The sequence below is a fragment of the Perna viridis genome, chromosome 2 (assembly GCF_037379345.1).
Source record: "Perna viridis isolate PV_CMFRI_1.1 ecotype Kerala chromosome 2, ASM3737934v1, whole genome shotgun sequence".
NCBI classification, from domain to species: domain Eukaryota; kingdom Metazoa; phylum Mollusca; class Bivalvia; order Mytilida; family Mytilidae; genus Perna; species Perna viridis.
In genome coordinates, this window is record NC_142446.1 from 52,712,047 (window position 1) to 52,735,190 (window position 23,144).

General features: G+C 32.6%; 1 protein-coding gene across 10 annotated transcripts in view; it reads right to left on the reverse strand.

Annotated features, from left to right (window-relative positions):
• LOC148625983 (uncharacterized) overlaps positions 1–23,144 on the reverse strand; it is a 58,640-nt gene that overhangs the window by 8,758 nt on the left and 26,738 nt on the right. For 5 of the 10 annotated variants that reach the window (XM_088569481.1, XM_088569477.1, XM_088569482.1 and 2 more), the window contains 8 exons: positions 17,127–17,375; positions 15,004–15,119; positions 12,163–13,353; positions 11,143–11,206; positions 7,523–7,825; positions 4,412–4,585; positions 2,941–3,075; positions 2,035–2,169 (listed from right to left, as the gene is read on the reverse strand). In XM_088569481.1, coding sequence (XP_088425607.1) covers positions 2,035–2,169; positions 2,941–3,075; positions 4,412–4,585; positions 7,523–7,825; positions 11,143–11,206; positions 12,163–13,353; positions 15,004–15,119; positions 17,127–17,375 — 2,367 coding nt within the window. The remainder of the gene's footprint in view (positions 1–2,034; positions 2,170–2,940; positions 3,076–4,411; positions 4,586–7,522; positions 7,826–11,142; positions 11,207–12,162; positions 13,354–15,003; positions 15,120–17,126; positions 17,376–23,144) is intronic. The other 5 variants (XM_088569487.1, XM_088569486.1, XM_088569485.1 and 2 more) reach the window with 4 other exon arrangements.

The following is a 23,144-nucleotide window of genomic DNA, read 5'->3' on the forward strand; positions in this document are numbered from 1 at the left end:
TAAAAAGAGAAAGTTTTGAATGAGAGAAATTTAACTTGTTTAAATACACATTTAGTAAACTGTATCATGTATAGTAGCTTTTAGAAGTTTGACATTTTGTTAGGAGTGAATTTGTGCATTTCTTTAATTCAATGATTAAGATGTGCTTTGATTGATTTCCTGACTGGAAACATTGCACGTATGTTTGTGTATTTTGAAAATTTGAATCATGATTCCTGATAATTTAAGATGGGATTTCAATTCTCATTTGTGTTCACATGTCATATCTTGGGCCTTAAGAAGATTTTGTTAAGTATGGAATTTGGTGCATAAGCCTTTGAATCATAACAATTTGCACAATTCCTGGTTTTTGTTAATTTTTCATTGTTAGTTAGATACTTCCTTCCACCAGATGTATTCAAGGACCTTAGGCAAGGGACATAACTCATGAAATCAGTGATATGTTCGTATCATATTCAATTTTACCAAAGCCTCTCAAGCTTTCTTTTGAAAGAGAATAAAATGAATCCAAGTTAGATGCTTACATAAGATTGATGTAAAATGCTGAATACAAATGTTCCAATGATTTTTAAGAGTTGTGTCCCTTACCCTAGGTCAACCTCCTTGAACTATCAGCCCATTTCAATTGATACTAGGAAAAAACTTTCCAGAATGCAGCTTAATATGACCCCAGAGATTGAACTCTGAACAGCTGTGGCAAGTACAGAAACACCATCCAAATTTTTGTGAGGAAAATTGTTGTCATTCATATAGTGAAAAACTGATAAGTCCCATGAAATAGGAAGTTGATATTGGAGAGCAGATTGCTTCCAAGATATTGAGTTTCTATATGAAGCCACAAACCAAATTTGAAATCAATCCATCCATTAGAAACCAAGATGATAGCAAAGAAAATTTGAATGGACAGACGACAGCTTTTAAAAAGAAATACCAAATAATTGTGCTAGTTTGGCAGAAAAAAGGTATAAGTAAAGAATAATATGATTATTATTGGAAAGTATGAATAACCAAAATATGATCTAGTGCTGAAGAAAGCTGAGATATAACAAGTTAAATCTTAATGTGTACTTGGCATGAGTGATTATATTTTGGTTATACTAATAACCAACTGATTTTCCTATTTATTTTATAGATTTTCTCCCTTTATTTCTTGCTATTTTCACCATAAATTTCTAATTTTGTAAATGGCGTATTGATATTTGTCGTGTTGTCATGTTGTTTTGACACTATGGAAGAAAAAAGTCTGAGCGTGAAATAAACATTTGCATTTCAGTGTGAACTATCAAAAAATTTTACACAGGGAACATTCTGTAAATCATATCTATCTACATAATAAAACAAATTTCAAGTAGTTAAAGAGTAATCAAGGAAACCAAGGTTATAGCGGTAATCAAAAGAATGTAATCCAGGAACAAAGACCAGATGCAACTCAGACTCCATTAAAAACTGGGAGCATGGACCAGGTGTACCAGGAGGGTAATCGTCCTCTGCTTTTCTGAGTTGCTCATATAAAGTCAAATCCGGGGTAGACAAACGAGGAAAGGAGAACTCTGACCCGTTGAATAAATCAGTTTTTATGGTGCAGATGGATAAATAAGTATATTCTTGTCTTAAAAGTAAGAAATGAAAAACTGAACTTACAATCTTAAGAATAACAGATACATTCTATTTGTAGTTAAAACACCCAAAGTACAGGGAAACCTGTCTAATACAACCTACTTAGTTTGGTATCAGCATGTATTTGGTTTACCAAGGTTCAAAATACTGTATTGGGATTAAAATTTTGAGAATGGGCCATTTTTATTGACCTTAAGAATTTCAATGGGTCATTACTTAACACTCTTTTGTAAAAATATCTGATTTAAATGGGACATTTTCAACTGGAATATGATAAAAAGCACAGGCCTCCCCACCAATCCTAATCACTGAATACATATAAATTGATATATTGACTAAAAAACAATGCCTGGTTTAGACATGTTTATGGATTATTCAGGGTTCAGTTAAGACAGGTTTCATTAAAAATGGTTTTACCCTTAGATGATTCATCTTCTTCATCCTCTTTTTTTGTCTTATCTACTTTCTCTATCATTTTATCATCTTCAACAGAAACTTGTGCAGCTACAGGATGTACTACAGGCTTACCATGTTCAGACAGACCATCATCACCTAAAAATTATCGTTAATGAATCATAAATTCCTGGTAATATGCAAAATTACATACTACAAAGTTTCATGAAATTTGGTACAATAGTTTCAAAATAGTTGTGCTTACAAAGGTGGGATAGACAGGCAGACAGGGAAAATATGTCTCTCAACCAATAAGTGGGAGGAATTTGGGAGGAATTCGAGAAGTCTATCATGAATATTTTCCAAGACTTATGCAACGTCCTCTGCTTTTCTGAGTTGCTCATATAAAGTCAAATCCGGGGTAGACAAACGAGGAAAGGAGAACTCTGACCCGTTGAATAAATCAGTTTTTATGGTGCAGATGGATAAATAAGTATATTCCTGTCTTAAAAGTAAGAAATGAAAAACTGAACTTACAATCTTAAGAATAACAGATACATTCTATTTGTAGTTAAAACACCCAAAGTACAGGGAAACCTGTCTAATACAACCTACTTAGTTTGGTATCAGCATGTATTTGGTTTACCAAGGTTCAAAATACTGTATTGGGATTAAAATTTTGAGAATGGGCCATTTTTATTGACCTTAAGAATTTCAATGGGTCATTACTTAACACTCTTTTGTAAAAATATCTGATTTAAATGGGACATTTTCAACTGGAATATGATAAAAAGCACAGGCCTCCCCACCAATCCTAATCACTGAATACATATAAATTGATATATTGACTAAAAAACAATGCCTGGTTTAGACATGTTTATGGATTATTCAGGGTTCAGTTAAGACAGGTTTCATTAAAAATGGTTTTACCCTTAGATGATTCATCTTCTTCATCCTCTTTTTTTGTCTTATCTACTTTCTCTATCATTTTATCATCTTCAACAGAAACTTGTGCAGCTACAGGATGTACTACAGGCTTACCATGTTCAGACAGACCATCATCACCTAAAAATTATCGTTAATGAATCATAAATTCCTGGTAATATGCAAAATTACATACTACAAAGTTTCATGAAATTTGGTACAATAGTTTCAAAATAGTTGTGCTTACAAAGGTGGGATAGACAGGCAGACAGGGAAAATATGTCTCTCAACCAATAAGTGGGAGGAATTTGGGAGGAATTCGAGAAGTCTATCATGAATATTTTCCAAGATTTATGCAACAAAAATTACAAAACAATACAAATAAAATTGTGATCATACATTGCATTTTAAATACTACTAAGAACAATTTAAGTATAAACTGGAAGTCAATCTATACTACTGATCCACTTCACACACATTTACAAATTTTGTTCAGTTTCATCCTTTTCCCAAATTTTAAATCTATCAAAAAGTTAATATGCATTTACATTGAAAAGCTATTAATAGAGTATTTATCCTACATAACAATTATACCAGTATCAACCCAGCATCAGCTTAAGAAAATAATTTCCTTAACACAACTTTTATTAATTTGAATTTTCCTGCCAATTTTACTTGGTTGAAATAACAGCTCTCTACTTCCTGTTTACAATTGGTAAAACATCATTGATAGGATGGATAATTTGACTTATAAATGTGTTAAAATGAATATATTTAACACATTTTATCCTTCCAGATACATTAATGCAAGAAATGAAATCCTTAAATGTAAATTTATTACTAAATATCTTTCAAGGCCAAAAAGCAGTCCCTCAAAATTTGAGTCGATATGAAGGCTAGATCTTAATTTCTTTTACATAAATAATAGAATATTATTGAGCTCGTAAATTGCAAGAAACATATTTACTTGTTAAAAAAGAGGTATTGAATGATATAATAGGAATTACATTTGGACAATATTTTTGTGGTGTTCAAAAATAGTAGGGAAGTTCCAGTGATGGACCGGTGACATAAGTTATTTTGATCAAAACCCAAATATGAATGATGGAAAGCCATATCAAAAACATGGTTACTTCCATAAAACTGTTTTGTGGAGAATAAAAAGATATCTAGATGATATACAATTGTGCACAACTATGAAACTATCTGACAAATAGAAAGACAGAAAAAATGTTAAAAGACAAATAGACATACAAACTAAATGAATGATTAAATGCATAAATGAATGAATGAAAAATGAATAAATGAATGAGACAAAATCAGAACTGAATTACCATTCTTCGCTAGAAATAAGGAACATTCATGTTCCATTTCATTAAATCATTCTGTTTCAGTAGAGTCTTTCATTCCAGAAAAAAACTTTCAGTGTATAATTTTAACAGGAAAGAATAAAACAACACTGTAGGATTTTCTTCACCTCCAACGGATTTATAACTGCTTTCACTTGATACACTTGAAGACCTCAAGACCTCCTTCGTTACAGGTGTATTAATAATACCTCTAGTTTCTGTAGACCATGTTGCTTCATGTGAATTGAATGGGATAATTTTATTAGGATCTTTACTTTCTTCAGTGATTATAGGTCTGAAATCTAAAAATAAGCTTAAAATATAATGACAAAATATGAAATTTCATTGCAATCGTTATAGCTATTTAGGAGGAATGGCACTAGCATTTAGATAAGTGGATAGACAGAAAGGATTATTTCGAGTTCACATTGCCAAATAATAAATAAGTCCTTACAGCCACAATTCCAATAGGAACAAAAAATTTACTCAGTAATAATTAAAGTCTGAAGACATTATGAAAAAGATGATTATGAAATACAAGAGGCTCCCAAGAGCCTGAATAGCTCACCTGGTTAAATTCTTGCCTTTCAAGGGCAATAACTCTTAACAAGGAGTTGTATAACAATTTTGACTCAAAGATGACTTTGGTATCATGAGGATCATTTCATCAATTAGCATGACTGCTTCTAACTTAAAGATGTTGGCTGGTCACGATCAGCAATTTTTGTTAGTTTTTCAACCTTCTCTAGTTTTATCCATTTCATAGCATTAATGTTTTTTTGCCAAGTGACCACATATTTTCTTTTCATAATTTCATTAAACACACTTTAAATTGTTTTTTTTTTAAGTTTTTTTTATGAATTCTTCTTATTCTTTCAGGGTTTTGAATCAGAAAGCCTACTAAGGCAAAGTCTATGGAAAATTTAGAGTACTGTAATCCTTTTCCAACCAAAAAACACTGACCCACTTATTTTTTTCATCTTATACCTATTATGCTAGAACAATATAGTTTTAGCATATAAAAAGATCTTTAAATATTTCACAACTCTTCCATCTGAATCATGCTGTTAAAATCATGACTGATGAATTATGATTGGCTGATCATGGAGGATACCTGAACAGGAAGTAGAATGGAGTGATATTAGATCTTGCATGTACATGCAGTGAGTGAATGGAACAATGCATAGGGCCAATTTTAATTCAGATTGCGTTTGCCATAGCCCAAATGCTCGAAATGGGTTGGGTTGTGAACAATATTCCACCAATAAAAACAAGATGCTCCCAGGAGCCTGAATGCTCATCTTGTTAAAGTCTGTCTTTCAAGGGCAATAAATTAAACAAGGAGTTGTCCAACAATTTTGATTCAAGAAGACTTTGGAAAGAATTATCATAAGGATAATTTCAGCAATATAAGTTTTTTTTTTATCTACTATAGTTTTCAAGTTATTGGCTGAAAACAGTTATAAAAAACCTTTTTATTTCAAGACCAAATACTCTTACAAGGAGTAGTCTGACAACTTTGATCCCTGAAGACTTTTGAAGGCCTCATAATCAAGATCATGTTAGAAATTGAAAGAGTTTGGCTAAACCTAACAGTTTTGAAGACATATGGGGGAAAACTACTGTCTGACCCCTATTTTCTGTTTTAAGTAACAGTGGCAATGTTTTTCAACGGATCAAAAATCCCCACATCCATTCTAAGCAGGATACTCAAAGGAACATTCATACCAAGTTTAATTCCAATTGGTCGAGTAGTGTCAGAGTAAAAGAGTTTTGACAGGTGACGATGATGACAGATGCTGAGTGATGGCAATGGCTCACATGGCCTTCTGCCATGTGAGCTAAAAAAACAAAAAAAAAAACTTTGTAGTCTGGACATATTTAAAGGTGTAATGGCAAGCAAACTAATTCTTAATTTTGGCCTATCATGCATTTTGTGAAAGTTAGCCTTGTGTGCCTAGTGACTAACGACACAGCAATATAACTACACTCTAAAAAATTGTACTCTACGTACATTAACTTTAAAAGAATCTATAAATAGTTATATCACAATTCTTGATAAAGGAGACAATATACCTAGCTCTATGTACCTTCATCCATGTCATACAGACATGTCAGTTAGAACACCAATATAAACAAGAGGCTCCCAGAAGGCTGAATACCTCAACCTGGTTAAATTTTGCCTTTCAAGATCAATAAATTTAAAAAGGAGTTGTACAACAATTTTGACTTAAAAAGACTTTGGTAGGACTTATCATAAGAATCATTTCAGCAATTGAGAGTTTCTATCTTTCTGTTATAGTTTTCAAGACACTGGCTGACAACTTTGATCTCTTCAAGACTTTTGTCGGCCTTAAAATATGGATCATTTAAGCAATTGAAAGAATTTGGCTAATCTTTGAAGATTTAATATGCGAAAAACTACTGTCTGAACCCTATGTTCTATTTTTAGTAATGGCATTCATGTTTTTCAATGGATCAAAAATCCCCACATCAGTTCTATGCAGGATACCCCAAGTAATACTCATACCAAGTTTGGTTTCAATAGGTCAAGTAGTGTCAGATGAGAAGATTTTTTAAAGAAATAATATTAGAAATAGTAAAAAATGTCAAAAAAGGCAATAACTTCAACATGGCTTGACAGATTAAAACAAAAAATTGACTGCAGATAGATCTCATCATGCTGAACACTTTTACCCATGTCAGAATTTTGCTAAACGTAACACTTTTGGAGATAAATGGGAAAAAAACTTGTCTGACCCATGTTCTATTTTAAATAACATTGGCCATGTTATCAACAAATTGAAAATCCCTAAATCAGTTTTATGCAGGATATCCCAAGGATCCCAATTGGCCTAGTAATGTCAGTGGAGAATAGTTTTGAAAAATTGTTAACGATGACAACAAGTGATGGGAATAGCTCACAATGCCTACGGCCAGGTGAGCTAAAAAGTGCTAATGTTTGTAGTATAATTACTGTAGATTTAAACTTTTAAACTTTAATGTAAGATTTATAAAATTAAAAAAATAAATCAACATGTCCTAACCAACTAAAAATGAAACCAATATTCAATATACTGTATGGATACTGAATTGAAATCTGCAATATTTCAATAACCTAAATAAATTTAAAGAAAAGCTAAAAGTATCCAAACTGATACACTGGATAAACATAAGACCAACTATAAGCAAACCCAGGGAAAAGAAACTTTTTAAAATGAGTATAAAGTTATAGTTACCACAGTTTACTACAAGGTTGATATCGGGACTTTTTGATGAACCAATGCTGTTCTTGGCCTCACACCAGTACAAACCCTCATCCTTTACAGCTACAGATTCTATTGTAAATGAAGGGCATTGTGGTATTACATCATTGTATCTGTATAAAGTTTGTATCATCAAATTCTTTTTATCAACTTTCCTCCACCACATCACACTTGAAACAGGAAGTCTTGAAACTATCTTGCATTTAAAAGTAATACTCTCACCAACAGGTACATCATATGATGTGACTTCAACTGTTATCTGGGGAAAACCTAAAACTTCATAAAAATACACATTTGATTCATTCAAGTCTTATTGTTTAAATTTACATGCAAGTAATCTCAAACAGATTTTTTTTAATTAAGATAAACATGTAGTGTTGTGCTTTACTTCAAATATATTAGAATTTTCTTAACAATATCATTCCTCAACCTCTTACAACAGCGGCAGAAGTGTGTTAAGAGTCAGAAATGGTAACATCTTGACGAAGCAGGTAGAGGTACTGAAAAGATGGTAAGAACATTTTACTGAGGTATTGAACAGAGAATTACCAGCTAGGCCAGTTATAATAGAGAAAGGCAGGATATGTAATGACATTGTAATCCAAGGGGAAATATAAGAATATAAAATAAGATCAGAATTAGACTGAAGAACACAAACACCAGGAATAGACAACACAGCAGGAGAGCCGACGAAAGCAGACACTGAAACAACCACTTAATGACTAAAGAAGTTGTTTAATAAGATCTGGAAGAAGGAAGAGACTCCAAGGAATGGTCAAGGGGGATACTTAAAGGTGACCTGTCGAGATGTTTAAACTGGAGAGGTTACAATTACACTGTTGTCTGTACCAAGCAAGATTCTAAGAAGCATCTTGATTCACAAAATTTAAGAAGGTGTTGTTAAAGTGCTAAGAAAGAACAAGCTGGATTTCGGCAAGGAAAAAGAACAGCAGGCCAAATATTCATTGTAAGAAATATAATTGATCAATGTATTGAGTGGAAAGCACCTCTAAACATCAACTTTATAGATTTTGAGAAGCCTTTGACAGTATACATGGAGACACCTCGTGAAAAATAATGGATTTCTATGGAATACCATCAAAGCTTACAACAATAATAAAAGAGGGGACAGAGGAAGCTGGGTCAAAGATCAATGCTGGAAAGGCAAAGACCATGAGAATGAAAGAAAATAGAGGCAAACCAGTATAAATTGATGAGAAAGAGCTGGATGGTTTAGCCACATTCACCTATTTGGAATAAAAAAATAACATAAGAAAGAGGAGCTGATGAAATGAAAGCCATGATACAGAAGACAGGACATTTTTTTCTTGTCCTTAGTCAGGTTTAGAAATCACAACAAAAAGACCAAGATAAAGATCTCCCACAGTAGCTTAAAGTCTATTGTTGCACAGACCTGAGAGCTGGAGGATGATGGTGACTGACATAAAAAATTGTGAGGTATTCCAGAACAGATGTTTGCATAGGATACTGAAAGTATTTTGGCCCAACAACATCAGTGACCAGCAACTTCACGAGAGAAAGAATACCCAGTCAATGGAAGATAACATAAAATCCAGAAGATGACCAAAAAAAGTGGAAAAATTTGTGCCTTGCATTATGCTTCATGAGGTGTGAAGAGGATAGATAGTTGGGTAGTAGTTAACTAGATAAACTATGAGTAAATCTTCCTTTGTGATTATAACCCCCTGCTCCACTACCAAGAAAGCATATATATTTGTATATAGGAAACTTGGTAAGTGATCTAAGGCATTCAGATGGAAAAACAAAATAAGAGGTGTATAATGGCAATGTGAGATGAAGAATCTATGAAAGTTTCATCAAATTCCAATCAACGGTTTCAGAGTTGTAGTTTAGAAAAGTATGTTTTACATCAGGAAACCCCAAAATTATTTTCAGATTGAAAAACAAAATAGAAAGTGCACAATGGCATCATGTAACAAAGAATCTCTGAACATTGTGAAAGTTACGTCAAATTTTAGTGGTGTCACATGAGTTGCACATTAGAAAGCGCCCCCTCCTTCTCCCCAGTGAATCAGTAAACTCCAAAAGTCACTCCAATTTTAAAACAAAATAGAAGGTGCACAAAAGCATAATGTAATAATGAATCTGTGAAAGTAACATCAAAGTCCATTCAGTAGTTTCAGAGGAGTTGTAGATCAGACCATCCCTGTTCAACAAAAGACATAGTCAAAGTCTTGCATAAGGAAACCCCAAATGTAAATCAGATTTAAAAACCAAATGGAAAGGCACAATGGCATCATACAGTAAAGAATTCATGAAAGTTTCATCAAATTCCACTCAGCCATCTCAAAGGAGTTGCAGACTAAAAGATGGTGCCCCCCCCAATTCACAGGACACAGGACGGTTGTATCAATGTATTCATCCTGAATTCTGATTCTATTTATGCATAACACAAGAAAATTGCTCGAGTGGAACAGGTTGGGCGAAATAAAAAATCAACATAGTATGTATCCAACTGTCATTTCTTTTTTGTTTACTAACGCTCAAATGATCTTTTTTTAGATTAAAGAGAGGATTAGGCAATTAAAATATTTGATGTTTCTTTCACTTATTTGCAATATTTTACCTGTGTATATTTGTAACTTTTCAATGGAATTACAGTGAATGGTGTAAGTTAGTAATACAAGTGTGCATGACGCTGTACATTTCATTGATCTATACATGGCACTGTTCAAAATGCGTTGTGAAGAAGATGCATTTAAATGCATTTACATGCCTATGTTCATAATTCCATGGATGTTTGAATGTAGTAAATGCAAAGACTATTATAAGTTTGAGGGTAAATTCACATAACTGAACAATAAGTAAATAATCATACTAAAAGGGAGGGGGTTGCTTATGGCATCTTCTGAATTCAAATTTAATTTTATTCACATGAAATTCAGGTAAACTGAGCAATCCCATGAAATCCAAATAGAACATTTCACTTTAAGTTCATGTTAAGTGAATTCCTTATGAAAATCATGTTTAGTTTTATGTGAAGTTCACATGAATTTCACATCAAACTAGAATCACATAAACTTCAAGAGAACAAAACCTGTTGTTGTATCTCTAGTTTTATTATAAAATATTCAGTCAAACCTCGGTACCTCGACTCCAAGGGACCACTGAAAAGTTCAAGTTATTGGTAGTTTCAGAAACTGAAGTTTGTAGAATTTCAGATTTTTTTTCGTTGCCCCTCCGAGTTCGACTCTGTCATTGGAAATTGCTTACTCCCTACAGTTTTGTTAGTTTCATCATGCTGACTTAAAAACATTTTCGTACTTCAATCAGTACAATGTTAAGAAATCCCGGGTGTTCAAGCCATCCGAGCTTGAGCAAGTGAATTTCGATTGTAACACAGTAGTTTTACCTTAAAAAATACTGTGTACTTACATTTGGTATCAATATAATGAATATCAATATCCATTTTGCTTTTTCCCAGCTTTGGTATACTAAGAATTGCGAATTTTCAATTTTTTATCGTATTCTAAATCAAAAGTATCTTTCAATATTGTAAAAACAGGATATAAAAGATAAAGTATTAAAAAAAAAAAAGATTTAACTGATACCTGAAGCTTTTCTATCCATCTCTGTGGTAAAGTCCAGTTTTTGTACAACTTGAGTGTCAGGTTTCTGCAATCATAGCATAATTGTGTATTTATTTTAATGAAAAGAAAAAAACTGACTGAATTTACATTCCTAAATTAATTCTGATAAATTGAGGCATGTACTAGATATTTCTTCAAGTATAAATCCAATACAGAGTTGATGTGTGGTTATGTACAAAACATATTTCATCTGGTACTGTTACGCTTCAGATGATTTTATCCATAGATAAATATTTTTTAGACTTGATTACAGTTATACATATATAAATGTTTAGAAGCATTTTTCAATTTTTTAATTAAAAAAACATACGTTATTATCACATAAACTGCTACAGGGCATACACCCACTAGTACAGGTAGTAGATACCAGGCAGCACACGCAAAACTACTTAATACAAATTATGCCCCATCTGTATAAAGCCACACACCAAATTGGACAGAGATTATTGCCATGCAATAAGGTGATTCAAATTTACCATTCATTTGTCCATGATTTGTCAATTTAAAAAAATGTAATTTTCACCAAGTCACAGGCTTTCATAGGTTTTATGTGTAAGTGCTTGTAAGAAACAGGCAAAATTGGGGAAATCAGAAACATGCAAGTCAAACCCCACTGATCTGACAATGAAATATCACTGAGGGATACTTTCTCTATTTAAAAAGACCATTATTTGATCTCTGCATTACTGGCTTTGCAAAATCTTAGAAAAAAAGAGTTTTTTGACATAGTTATCTGTCCTTGAAATGTTCATATTCTGTGCATTTAAATGAAATTTTAACTCAATGGTCCAGCATTATTGTGATGGTGCAAATAGTCAAGTTACACTATCAAAATGATGGTTTTTTTCATACCAAGTTTCACCCACTACCTGATTCTTACAGACACTGACACTTAAATATTCTGTAGTTGTTTAAAAGAAATGTGATAGCAAAATCAGAAACAAATTAATACAAAGTATAGGGTTTGCATAAAAATCTTACCTCATCTGAAGATTTCTTAGGTTCTTCAAACCAAATCAATTTTAAATCTTCATGTTCTCCATGTTTGTTGCATGGAAATTTAAACATGTGAATTTTTGGCAATATTTCTGAAGGTATTTCCATACCATTGTTTTTTCCATAACTCGAATCTGGACATTTCAGCCTATATCTATAAGTCAATTTAAGGTTATTCCTGTCGCTATACATCTTGATAATATCTCCAATCTCTTCTCTGAGCGATTGAAAACTATCATCCTCTTCCAATGAATGACCAAACCGGACTTGCAACATTATCTCATTCTTTGCACAAACAAATAACAACTTTCTCCTTCTGTTAGAATCAATACTGAGAACAAGTGATTTATACCCTACAGCCTCTCCTCCTCTCTCAGATGAACATTTACACATGGGATATTTCTCTAGTAATACAATAATCATACAATATATTAAAGATGAGGGCAAAAAGTCAAAATTTAGCCCAAGCCATGAGGTTTTGTTTTCTACATCTATAGTAAAAAGATCAAAGTTGACCGGAACTTCACTTAATACATTCCAAGGAACATGGATTTCAAAATTTACAACTTTCCTCATTTCAGGTGTTGTATCATCAACTATACAAGCCTCAACAAGGATATAAAGCTCTTGAAAAGCCTTGATAAATAGTAAGTCATCTTCAGTTTTTCTCCAGCTGATTTTATTAACACATTCAATTGGCAGTAAAGCCTTATCTTTTATTTTTTTGTCCAGGTTTTCATTGTGAAATGTCTTCTCTATTTCCTGAATGGTTTCAAACATCCAATATTTATTGATGAAGATGTAAGACATGTTACTATAGTAAACAATGTTTCCAATCTGATGCTGGTATTTCAAAAAGTTTTCAATTTCCTGGCGGTCAGTAACAGGATATGCACACTCTTTGGCCAAAGTAAGGGCATCTTGGAAAGTTACAACAGGAATCTTTTCGCCTCTCTCTAAAAGCTTGTCTTCTAGATATAAATACCGCAATGGTATTTCACCTCCTAAGGTTGGCTTACTGGAATCAAATATTGCCTGATTTAACTGCTTCCAATCATCTTCAGATTGTCTCTTTCTTGGGATCATAATTGTGTGTGCAATGTGCTTTTCTATCACTTTTTGCTGTGGATACATACAATTTAAGACCTCTTTCTGTAATCTAGTATTTTTCTTGACCTGAAAAAAAAAACAAAAACAAAAAAAAACAACCCGCAATTAAAGACACTAATATCTTCAAGGAGGCCACCCTTAAAAAATTGATTTTGCTGTTTTGCAACTCACTCATTGAAAATATATGATTCAAATTTGTTTAAGATTTTCTAATTTCCTGAAATTTTTGGTGTCCGCTACTGTAAACCGGTTCAAAATTTAAGAATGCCCTAAAAATCAAAACTGTGACTTGGTCTTGCGAGGCCAGCATCTTTTCATAGACAGTTGTCATGAAATAGAGAAGAAAAGGTCGCTTTAGTGAAGAAAACCTCAGAAAAAGTTAATTTAAGGGTCTTTTGAATTGTGTTGTGGATGCCATATTACTGGAGGATCTTCCAGACAGAACCATTAACAAGTACCAGAAACTTGTAAAGATTAAGGTTTCGTCAAAAGTGAAGGGGAGAATTACACACCAGAAAATGAAGAATTTATAGATTGATTAATTGTTGGGGTTTAAGGTCCGAGCAGCAATATTTCAGCTATATCCAGGCAATGAACAGGAAATGGATGATAAAATGAACATGAAATTATGATGAAATGAAAAATGGGATGGGATACCAGGAAAACAGGATTGACATATTTTGACTGCCACTGGAAATAGGGAGATGTGGTTAGGGTTGGGCAATTTAGCCTCCTGTGGTGGAGTGCAAAGGTTCCTACTCTGATAGAATACCACAGCAGGGTTCTTTAACGTGCAAGTAACATGGCATCTTTCCAAACACGATGCACCACTATGGTTGCAGTCAGGTTTTCGGTATTACGGCCTGACGACCCAAACATGTAACATGCTAGGGGTACCCAAACTCACTATCTGGGGCACACCAACCAGTTGTTCTGTGGGCAAAGCGCCCTAGCCCAGGCCAGGGTTCTGAGTACTATTTAAACGACAATTACGACAAGCTTAGCACTGCTGTGGGCCTATTCTTTTGACACTCAGACCCGCACAGGGCAAAAATTTAAAGACATTTTTCATCATTTTGATAAATCATTGAAATATGTAACTATAACATTTTAACTTGATCTGTCAACAGATGAAGATAACAAAATAACCCAAATATTACAAAAATGATCAAATTGCCTTTATAAATGTTGTAAAAACAATCAGGTTCCTGCAGGCCTAGTCATAAATGGATTGTCAAGTCTATTTTTTAGTGGCTGAGTGAATTAAGGGTAAATATAGATCAACCTCTAGTAGTAATATGTTTTTACACAGAAATTGTCCTGATAAAACAAGAAATCTTTGAGCCAACCCACCAGTGATTCCCCTACACTCAAACTTTAGTATGTGGTCAAAATGTAAAACAAAGTGTCAAACAGAAATTTGTCACCCAAGCCCAAAATCAAATCCACTAATATAGCATACCTATATAAAGCTTGAATCAAAATATTAAGTGGCTGTGAATTGTAGTTACGGAGAAAACTGTTACAAAAAATCATTTTCTAGAATGATGAATATAGTTCAAACAGTGTACCCCCTTCTCCTACGAAGCAGAAATAGTAAAAAAATATGGCCATTTTCACCATCAGTACAGTTTAGTTATAGTAATGGATCAATATGAACAAATGGTTTGGGAAAGTTGGAAATCTGACAAGGGTAAATCCTGCAGACTGCCTTACCTGGGAGGTATCCTGGGTATGGATTCCAACTAAAATCACTTGTGGAGTCATAAATGAGGAGTCATGCCTTGTTGTCTTGAAACTGTGAATTATGTTGAAATAATTTCGAACTTTTTCTGCAAAAAAAGAAAGTTAAAAACAATTTAATGGTCAATTGGAGGTTAACTGTTTTTTTTAAATTTGAAATAAAACATGTAGAGAAAGCAGCCCCTATGAATAATGCAAACTAGAATTAAGTTATTTTAAAATTCATGAAAGGTCACTTATTTTTATTTTCCATGAAAGTGAGCTTGGAGCATTTTATTACTGGAATTGACGATGCTTCTTCATAAAAGCCTTCTATTAATTGATATTTGAGGTGAAAGTTTGGAAAAATCAGATTTAAACAATGAGACTACCTTTAATATTTTTTTGTTTATCAGCAAATAGGTTTTAATAACCTTTAATTGACGATGCTTCTTCATAAAAGCCTTCTATTAATTGATATTTGAGGTGAAAGTTTGGAAAAATCAGATTTAAACAATGAGACTACCTTTAATATTTTTTTGTTTATCAGCAAATAGGTTTTAATAACGAAAGTTTATTCAAAATAAAGTACTGAAAACTTGTACAAATCTTTGTTCTTTTTCTAAGATTATGGCATATAACGAGAATGGATATGGAGAATATTTCAATGAGACAACCACTACACCGGGATGAAAAATGTCAACACAACACATGGTTCTTCAATGAATGACAAGGAAACTCTGCAGCTGGCCCCAAAACGCAGGTACAGTGAAACAGTTCTCCCTATATATTCCAGCAATATAAAAGTAAAATGGTAGCAGGGTTCATACACATTTTTACCACAAAATTCAAAGATTTTTTAAGGACTTTTAAGGACAATCTTTAAGATTTTCAAGGACCCTGATTATTAAATCATCAAGGCTTCTAAGTGTATTTTTTTCTTGTTTTCTTACACATTTGACATTTGAAATGTATAGTACTTCCCAGCTTTCAAAGCATTTATATTCTAAGGCAATATTTCCTATTCAAATAAAGGGTCCATGTATCATTTAACACATATATTCCTGTTTTTGTTCTGTTTTTTGTTAAATGCACATTCACACCCTATCCTTTCTTTTTTATTCCCACATGGGTCATAAAAAAGCCAGAAAATATTCTGTCTCTGTAGTTCTAACTACTGTTTTCTTGGACCAGTGAAAACAAATAATCAACATCGTCAGTTCATTTTATTTATAAAAAGGACAATCAATCAAAAGTGATATCATTCTCTTTAAGAAAAAATAAAACACATGAATGGATTGCTTTTATTTACAAAATTCTCATTCAAACCGTGAATTATTTCTCCAGGACGACCACATGAACAAAACCACATGACGTTTATAAAAAAAAAAAAAAAACTGAACCAAATCACTATGAGCCAGTTTAACAAAAACGTTACTATTTTTAGAATAGGGAAAATACACAGAATGCCGATATTATAATCCGATGGTCAGAAAATATTCTTTTCTGCAATTAAACAATACTTTCATATTGATTTGAAAGGATGTCAGATTCTCAGGGACTTTTAAGGACCTCTTTTGACATTAAAGTACTTTCAAGTCCTTAATTTTCGACTTTTCGTTTTCGTGTACTTCCAAAAATTTTAAGCACATGTGCAAACCCTGTGTAAGTGAAAGCGAAAATGAGACAAGACATACTGAGGCCAAAAATTCCTTACTTTCCACAGGGGCAAAATGGGACAGGTGCAACAACATGTGGTGCAGGTTAAAGTACTTTGGCATTATCACAACACTCTTCTTTTTAAAACAGGCCAAAGTGTAAAAAAAAATATTACACACCAAAAAATGAGTTCAAAAAGATCAGATTCTCTCTATAATACAGAAATATTTAAACCGATTATATCTTACACAAATGCACAAAGAAGTACTAGCAATTATCTGATATACCAGCTCCAGACCAATTTAATATGGCAGAATGCTAGAATTCATTTAAAACATTTTGAAAAAATCACGAGAAAACTAGATTTCACTGACATCATTTTGAAACTATTTTAAAGTGTGTCAATTCAACAATTTGTCAACTTTTAAGAAAATTTTCAGTAAGATCTACCAATGTACCTCCAGTTTTAGTGACTTGATACAAATGATTGGTTGTTGGTTCTGTATAATATAATTCCTCATTGGCATCTAATACCATGATATAAAGAGCATCTGGTGAGAAGAATGTTTCTAAAACTGAAGAGAACCTCCTGTCACTGGGTATGTTGTAGATGGTAAAGTCTACTTGGGTCTCTGTCTTTGCTAATTCTTCATCTCTTCCATCAAACTTAGATCTAATCAGGCTTTCAAATTTACTCCTTTTGTATTCTATGATATTAAAATATACTATATAAGAACTGAAGCAACATAGTGATGGTTTAAAGAAAAGCCAATTGTTTAGTTTCAGCAATATTGTTTTATTGAAGCAAGATTTTATCAGATTTTCCTCACTTACAATGTTATGGGTGAGGCAAGCGAAGAAAAATAGTAAGTATGGTTCTGCCTAAAAACCAGGCAAGGGGTGATTCATCATATCTTAAGATAATCAATTTAACTGTATAAATACATTTGTTATGTCCAAACAACAACTCTTCCCACGTTCATATCCTCGGACCTGGTACTTATCGTGAAATATTTTTTGACTGGTTACAGTGTAAAAATTCTGGCAGAAAGTTTTCCCGTACTTTTTCTGTAGTAGAACAACCAAAATTAAGTTTTAATATCTCCAGTGGACTACTTTTATTCGCACTTATATTCTTAATACCATTTCCATTGGATCCACAGAAAGATTTGCAATAAAAATATTTGGTATTAAGAAATGCATGAATCACCCTGAATAACCGTCTGCCTGGTTTTAAGGCAGAGCTGTACTTAGTTATACTTCATTATTTGTCTATTAAGGTTTGGCTTTAGCGAACTGAAATGCTAGCTTAGCGTGTTCATTTATTGTGCATGTAAATGTGTGATGAGACGGTTCATTTGTCGTATGTTTAAATGCAAAAAAATACTGTGCATTTGGAACAAGCGATAGAAGCGTTATATATAATAATTTTTTTTAATTTTTCATTTGTTTTCAAGAATAGTCGGGATTTCACAAATATCCTCTTCAAAACCACCTGACTAAGGTGTACGAGGGTTTTAAAAATATAAATATAAAGGTAGTTTATGAAACATAACAGAGTATATACACAATTTCTCATATTTAGGCAATGTATACTGTTTTCATTATAGATCAAGAATATATTTATTATCTATTAGGGTACCTGCTCTCATACATCTATCCCTCACACATTCATTCTTGTTTACCTTTGTGTCTTGATTAAAATATATTAGGCACAATAAAGAAATACATGAAAATCTTCATAATACAATTGAAGATGATGAGCAAAAGATATCTAAAAAGAATGGATAATAGGACAATTAAAAAATAAATGTTCAATGGTTTCTTCAATTGTTTTACAAAAAGCGCAAAACTTACTATTAACAAGTTTAATTCTGCATAACCATGAGTTTGTGGCAACAACTCTATGAAGAAGTTTTAACTGAAAGTTTTTCAGATAAGGATATCTACATGATTTATGCAATACCTTGTAATATTCAGACCAGTCTATGATCTCAACTCCCAAAGTTTGCTTCCACTTCAAAAAAATTTGTGAGGGTAAGTTTACTATATTTTGAACAAGTTGTCTGTACAAAAATTTTAACTTTTTGTGTTTCTTGATATTTTCAAGAAAAACATCACATGGTTCAAAAGTGTCAGCATTAAAACTAGTCAATCCTTTCAACAGTCCTTTAATCCATGTTGGAATGTTGGATAGCAGAATGTAATAATACAAAAAAAGTTGTTTGTATGTGTTAAATGCCTGATTTCAGGAGATGAAAGAAAACTGTTATCTTGGAAATTCTTCCAGTCAAGAAAATGTTTCAACTGATCTATATTAACAAAATTGAGAATGTCTATGATTGATTGATTGTTGGGATTTAACCCAGAGCAGCAGTATTTCAGCTATATTCAGGCGAGAGAATGTCTAATGAGAGTACATCTTTTGGGCTCTCTTTCACTAATGGTTTTACTTTTGACAAACCGTCAAGTACATCACTCCTAAAAGAATTTTTTACACAGAATGCAACTTCTTTTTAATTTATATTTTTGGAGATGTTGAACTTGGTCTCCTAAAAATGTTTCAAAAAAGTTCAAACAGTAAAATATGTTGCCAGTCTCCATTTGGATTTTCCATAAATCTTTTAATGAATGACTGGAGGTGAACCATCTTTAAACCACCTTGAGAGTATTCACCTATTAAAGTATTTCGCTCATTTTTCTCAGCTTTACCATCCCACATGAAATTATAAAATATAGAGTTAATCTTAATGAGTTTTAGCTCTGAAAGATTTGGTAAAGCAGTGAATAAATGAGTAAGTTTTGACAATGCCAAACTTTTGATTACTGTAATCTTTCCTAACACAGTGAGCTTCCTATGGTGCCAACTCTTAAGGATGGATGATACCTCTTTTATTTTCTTAGTAAAATATGTGCTTAATATTTTGCATAGAACAAGTGAAAAGTCTATGGCTAATAGTTTAAAGTTAGAATATGACCATTGAAGATTAAACTCTGGACATATTATTTGGCTGGAATAATTTTTATTACCTATCCATACAGCTCTAGTCTTGGATGCATTCACTTTTAACCCAGAGACTTTATAGAAAGAATCAAAATACTGTAATGTAGATTAGATTGTGAACCCCCATTCAAGACCAGAAATGTATCATCAGTGTACTGACCTATGTGTGACTCTTTGTTATTGACCGTAATGCCTTTATTACTATGATCAGATTTCATCTTTCTGGATAAAAGTTCTACCCCAATACAAAATAAGTGTAGGATATTGCATACCCCTGTCTACACCCCCGCTCAAGCTTGAAGTAACTTGAAATATGTCCATTGTTTATAACACTGCTATGGGCATTATGATAAAGTCTCAAACCATTTACTAAAATTAAAGCTTTTGAAAGCTATGGAATCAAATGCTTTTTGAAAGTCAACTAAAAGTAGTAAACCAGTTATATCATGTTGTTCTAGATAATGCATTAAGTCATATTACAACCGAGTATTTTCACCCATAAATCTGCTTTTCATAAAACCTTTCTGGGTATCACTAATAATGCTTGGTAAGACTAACCTCAATGGATTTGCAATTGCTGCTGATGCTATTTTTGTATCTATATTAAGGAGACTTATTGGTCTCCAATTAGCTATAAATCTTTTATTTTTACCATCTTTTGGAATACATGTAATGATACTTTGGTACTGGAATTGTGAAAGATTTCTAGTTTCATAACCAAAATGTAATGATCTATATACAAAAGGTTCAATATTTTTTCAAAAAAAATTATAAAAATCAACTGTATATCCATCAGACCCTGCACTTATGCCATTGGTCATGTTTTTTAAAGCTTCAGCACACTCAGCATAAGTTATGTTTCCCTCACATGAATCCTGTTGATCACCAAAGAGTTTAATATTGTGATTAAAAAATATTTCATCCTTAGCATTTATATTCTTCTTTTGATACAAAGTTTTATAAAAGTTTTACTGCTGTTTCAAAATTTCATTCTGATCAGTTATATGCCCTCCATTATCATTGATAATCTCTGAAATAGTTTTTTTAAGAAAATTTTTCTTTTCTAATTTACAAAAGTATTGTGAACATTTCTCTCCATGCTCATGCCAAGGGGCTCTTCATCTAAGTAATAACCCTTCTACCATCTTTTTCCTTTTTCTTTCAAGTTCATCTTGTTTATTGTTCAATAATGTGTTAGTTTATTCTGAGGGGTAAGAATTCATAATATTTTCTAAATAAAAAATATCTCTCAATTTTTTTGTACTCCAATTTCTCCTTTTTTGATTTTGATATGCTGTAAGATATTGAAGAACTCCTTATCCTCATTTTTAAAACTTCAAAAAATAATTGGTCATTACAAATAAGCTTCACAGTAATCTTCAAAATCTCCAGACTCATAATATTCTGATACCATATCAGTTATACAAGACTTTACTAATTGAACATATTCTATGTCTCTCAGTAATTGAGAATTAAATTTCCAGTACCCTCTACCCTTTTTTTTTTTGAAAGACTTGCAGAAAAGGTGAAACAAATGCATGAAATGGCAGAATGATCTGTTCAATAACCAGGTGCCCCGTGCAGGTCCGGGTGTCAAAAGAATAGGCCTGCAGCAGCGCTAAGCTTGTCGTATAAGGCGACTAAATAGTGCTCAGAAACCTAGCCGGGGGCTAGGCGCTCTGCCCACAGAGCAACTGGGATGTGTGCCCCAGGTGGTGGAATGGGGTACCCCTGGCGTGTTACATGCTGGGGTTGTCAGGCTATAATACGGAAAACCTGACCGCAAACCATAGTGGTGCACCGTGTTGGGAAAGATGCCATGTTCCTCGCACGTTAAAGAACCCTGCTGTGGTATTCGATAGGAGTAGGAACCTTTGCGCTCCGCCACAGGAGGCTAAATTGCCCGACCTTACCCATCCCCCCTTTTTCCAGTGGCAATCAAAATTTGTCGACCCTATTGTCCTTGTGTCCCATCCTTTTTTTTTTCATTTCATGTTCATTTTATCATCCATTTCATGTTCATCGTCTGAATATAGCTGAAATATTGCTGCTCGGACGTTAAACCCCAACAAACAAACAAACAAAACAATAACCAGGTATTATTTTTGTATTTTTCATCAAAGCAAAAATATCCTCACTTATTAAAAATTAATGAAGTCTACTTAGCTTTATAGGATTTTTTTCTGCCAAGTAAACTTTTTTTCATCGGGATAACAAGTTCTCTATGGGTCATTCAATTCGAGAGATTCAGACATTATTTCTATCTTTTCCTTCGAATTAGGATTTATGTTACGAAGTACATTATAAGTATCTAAGCCATAATCTTGGACAGTATTCCAATCACCACATACAATGATTGAAGTATTTATTAAGGACAATATTTTTTTGATGAATTTCAACAAAAAAGTCCAGCTTATCTATGTTATAACCATATAAAAAAACAAGTGTTATATGTTGGTCATATAAACAACTAATATCAAGTAATTAAAACTGACCAATGTATCAATTACAGATTTGTGTAGTTCAATATCAAGACCTTTTTTAAATAAGATACAAACACCTGCACATCTACTATTAAAGTGACTAAAATCACAGTTATCTCCCCATTCATCTCCCCATAATTTTTCAACTTCACTAGTGCTATGTGTGTCTTGTTAACAACCTGTAGATACGTTTTTGCTTTTAACCCAGTTAAAAATGTCTATTCTTTTAAAAAGCTTTATAGGGTTTGACATTATACTCCTAACATTTATAGATAAAACTGTAATATTATCATCCATATTAACAAAAAAAAAACAAACATACAACTTACAAAGACAAACACACATATGCAAACACACTATAAAATCATAAACTCACAAAAGATGGTCACAACTCTACCATATGAATGTTTGTTATATCAACTCAGTTTATTTACTTATGTAGGCATTTTCCATCTTGGATGAAGAATTAATTGTCTTGTTTTCATTTTTCTATAATTCACCCATTGACCATGAGGTAAGACCTTTTCTCATTAAAATAAGAAAATAAATTAAACCCACGAAAACACTGATATTGGTTGTTGACAAAAAACTAAAGAAAACCAGAGTTATCAATATGATTATCTCCCTTTGACTTAGATCTCCACAATTAAATGTGGCTTTATCACATGATCAGTTGATTCTTAAAATATAAAGGATAATAATTGCAATTTTTTATCATAAATGTATTAACATAAATTACTTTCATTGACAATAACTATTCAACACTGCAGTTATAAAACCATACATTTTTGAATTTTTCAGTGTTCTTTAATCTTTCATCAGTCCCAAGTTATATCATCATGGAATTTAACTCCCTTCTGAAGTCTTTTTTTAGCTCTCATCACTTTCACCTTGACTTCAGTATTTCTCATCATAACAATGGCAGGTCTACTGTCATTGTCTTTTCCTAGGATTCTATGTATTGCTAGTATATCCTGAGATACAATGTC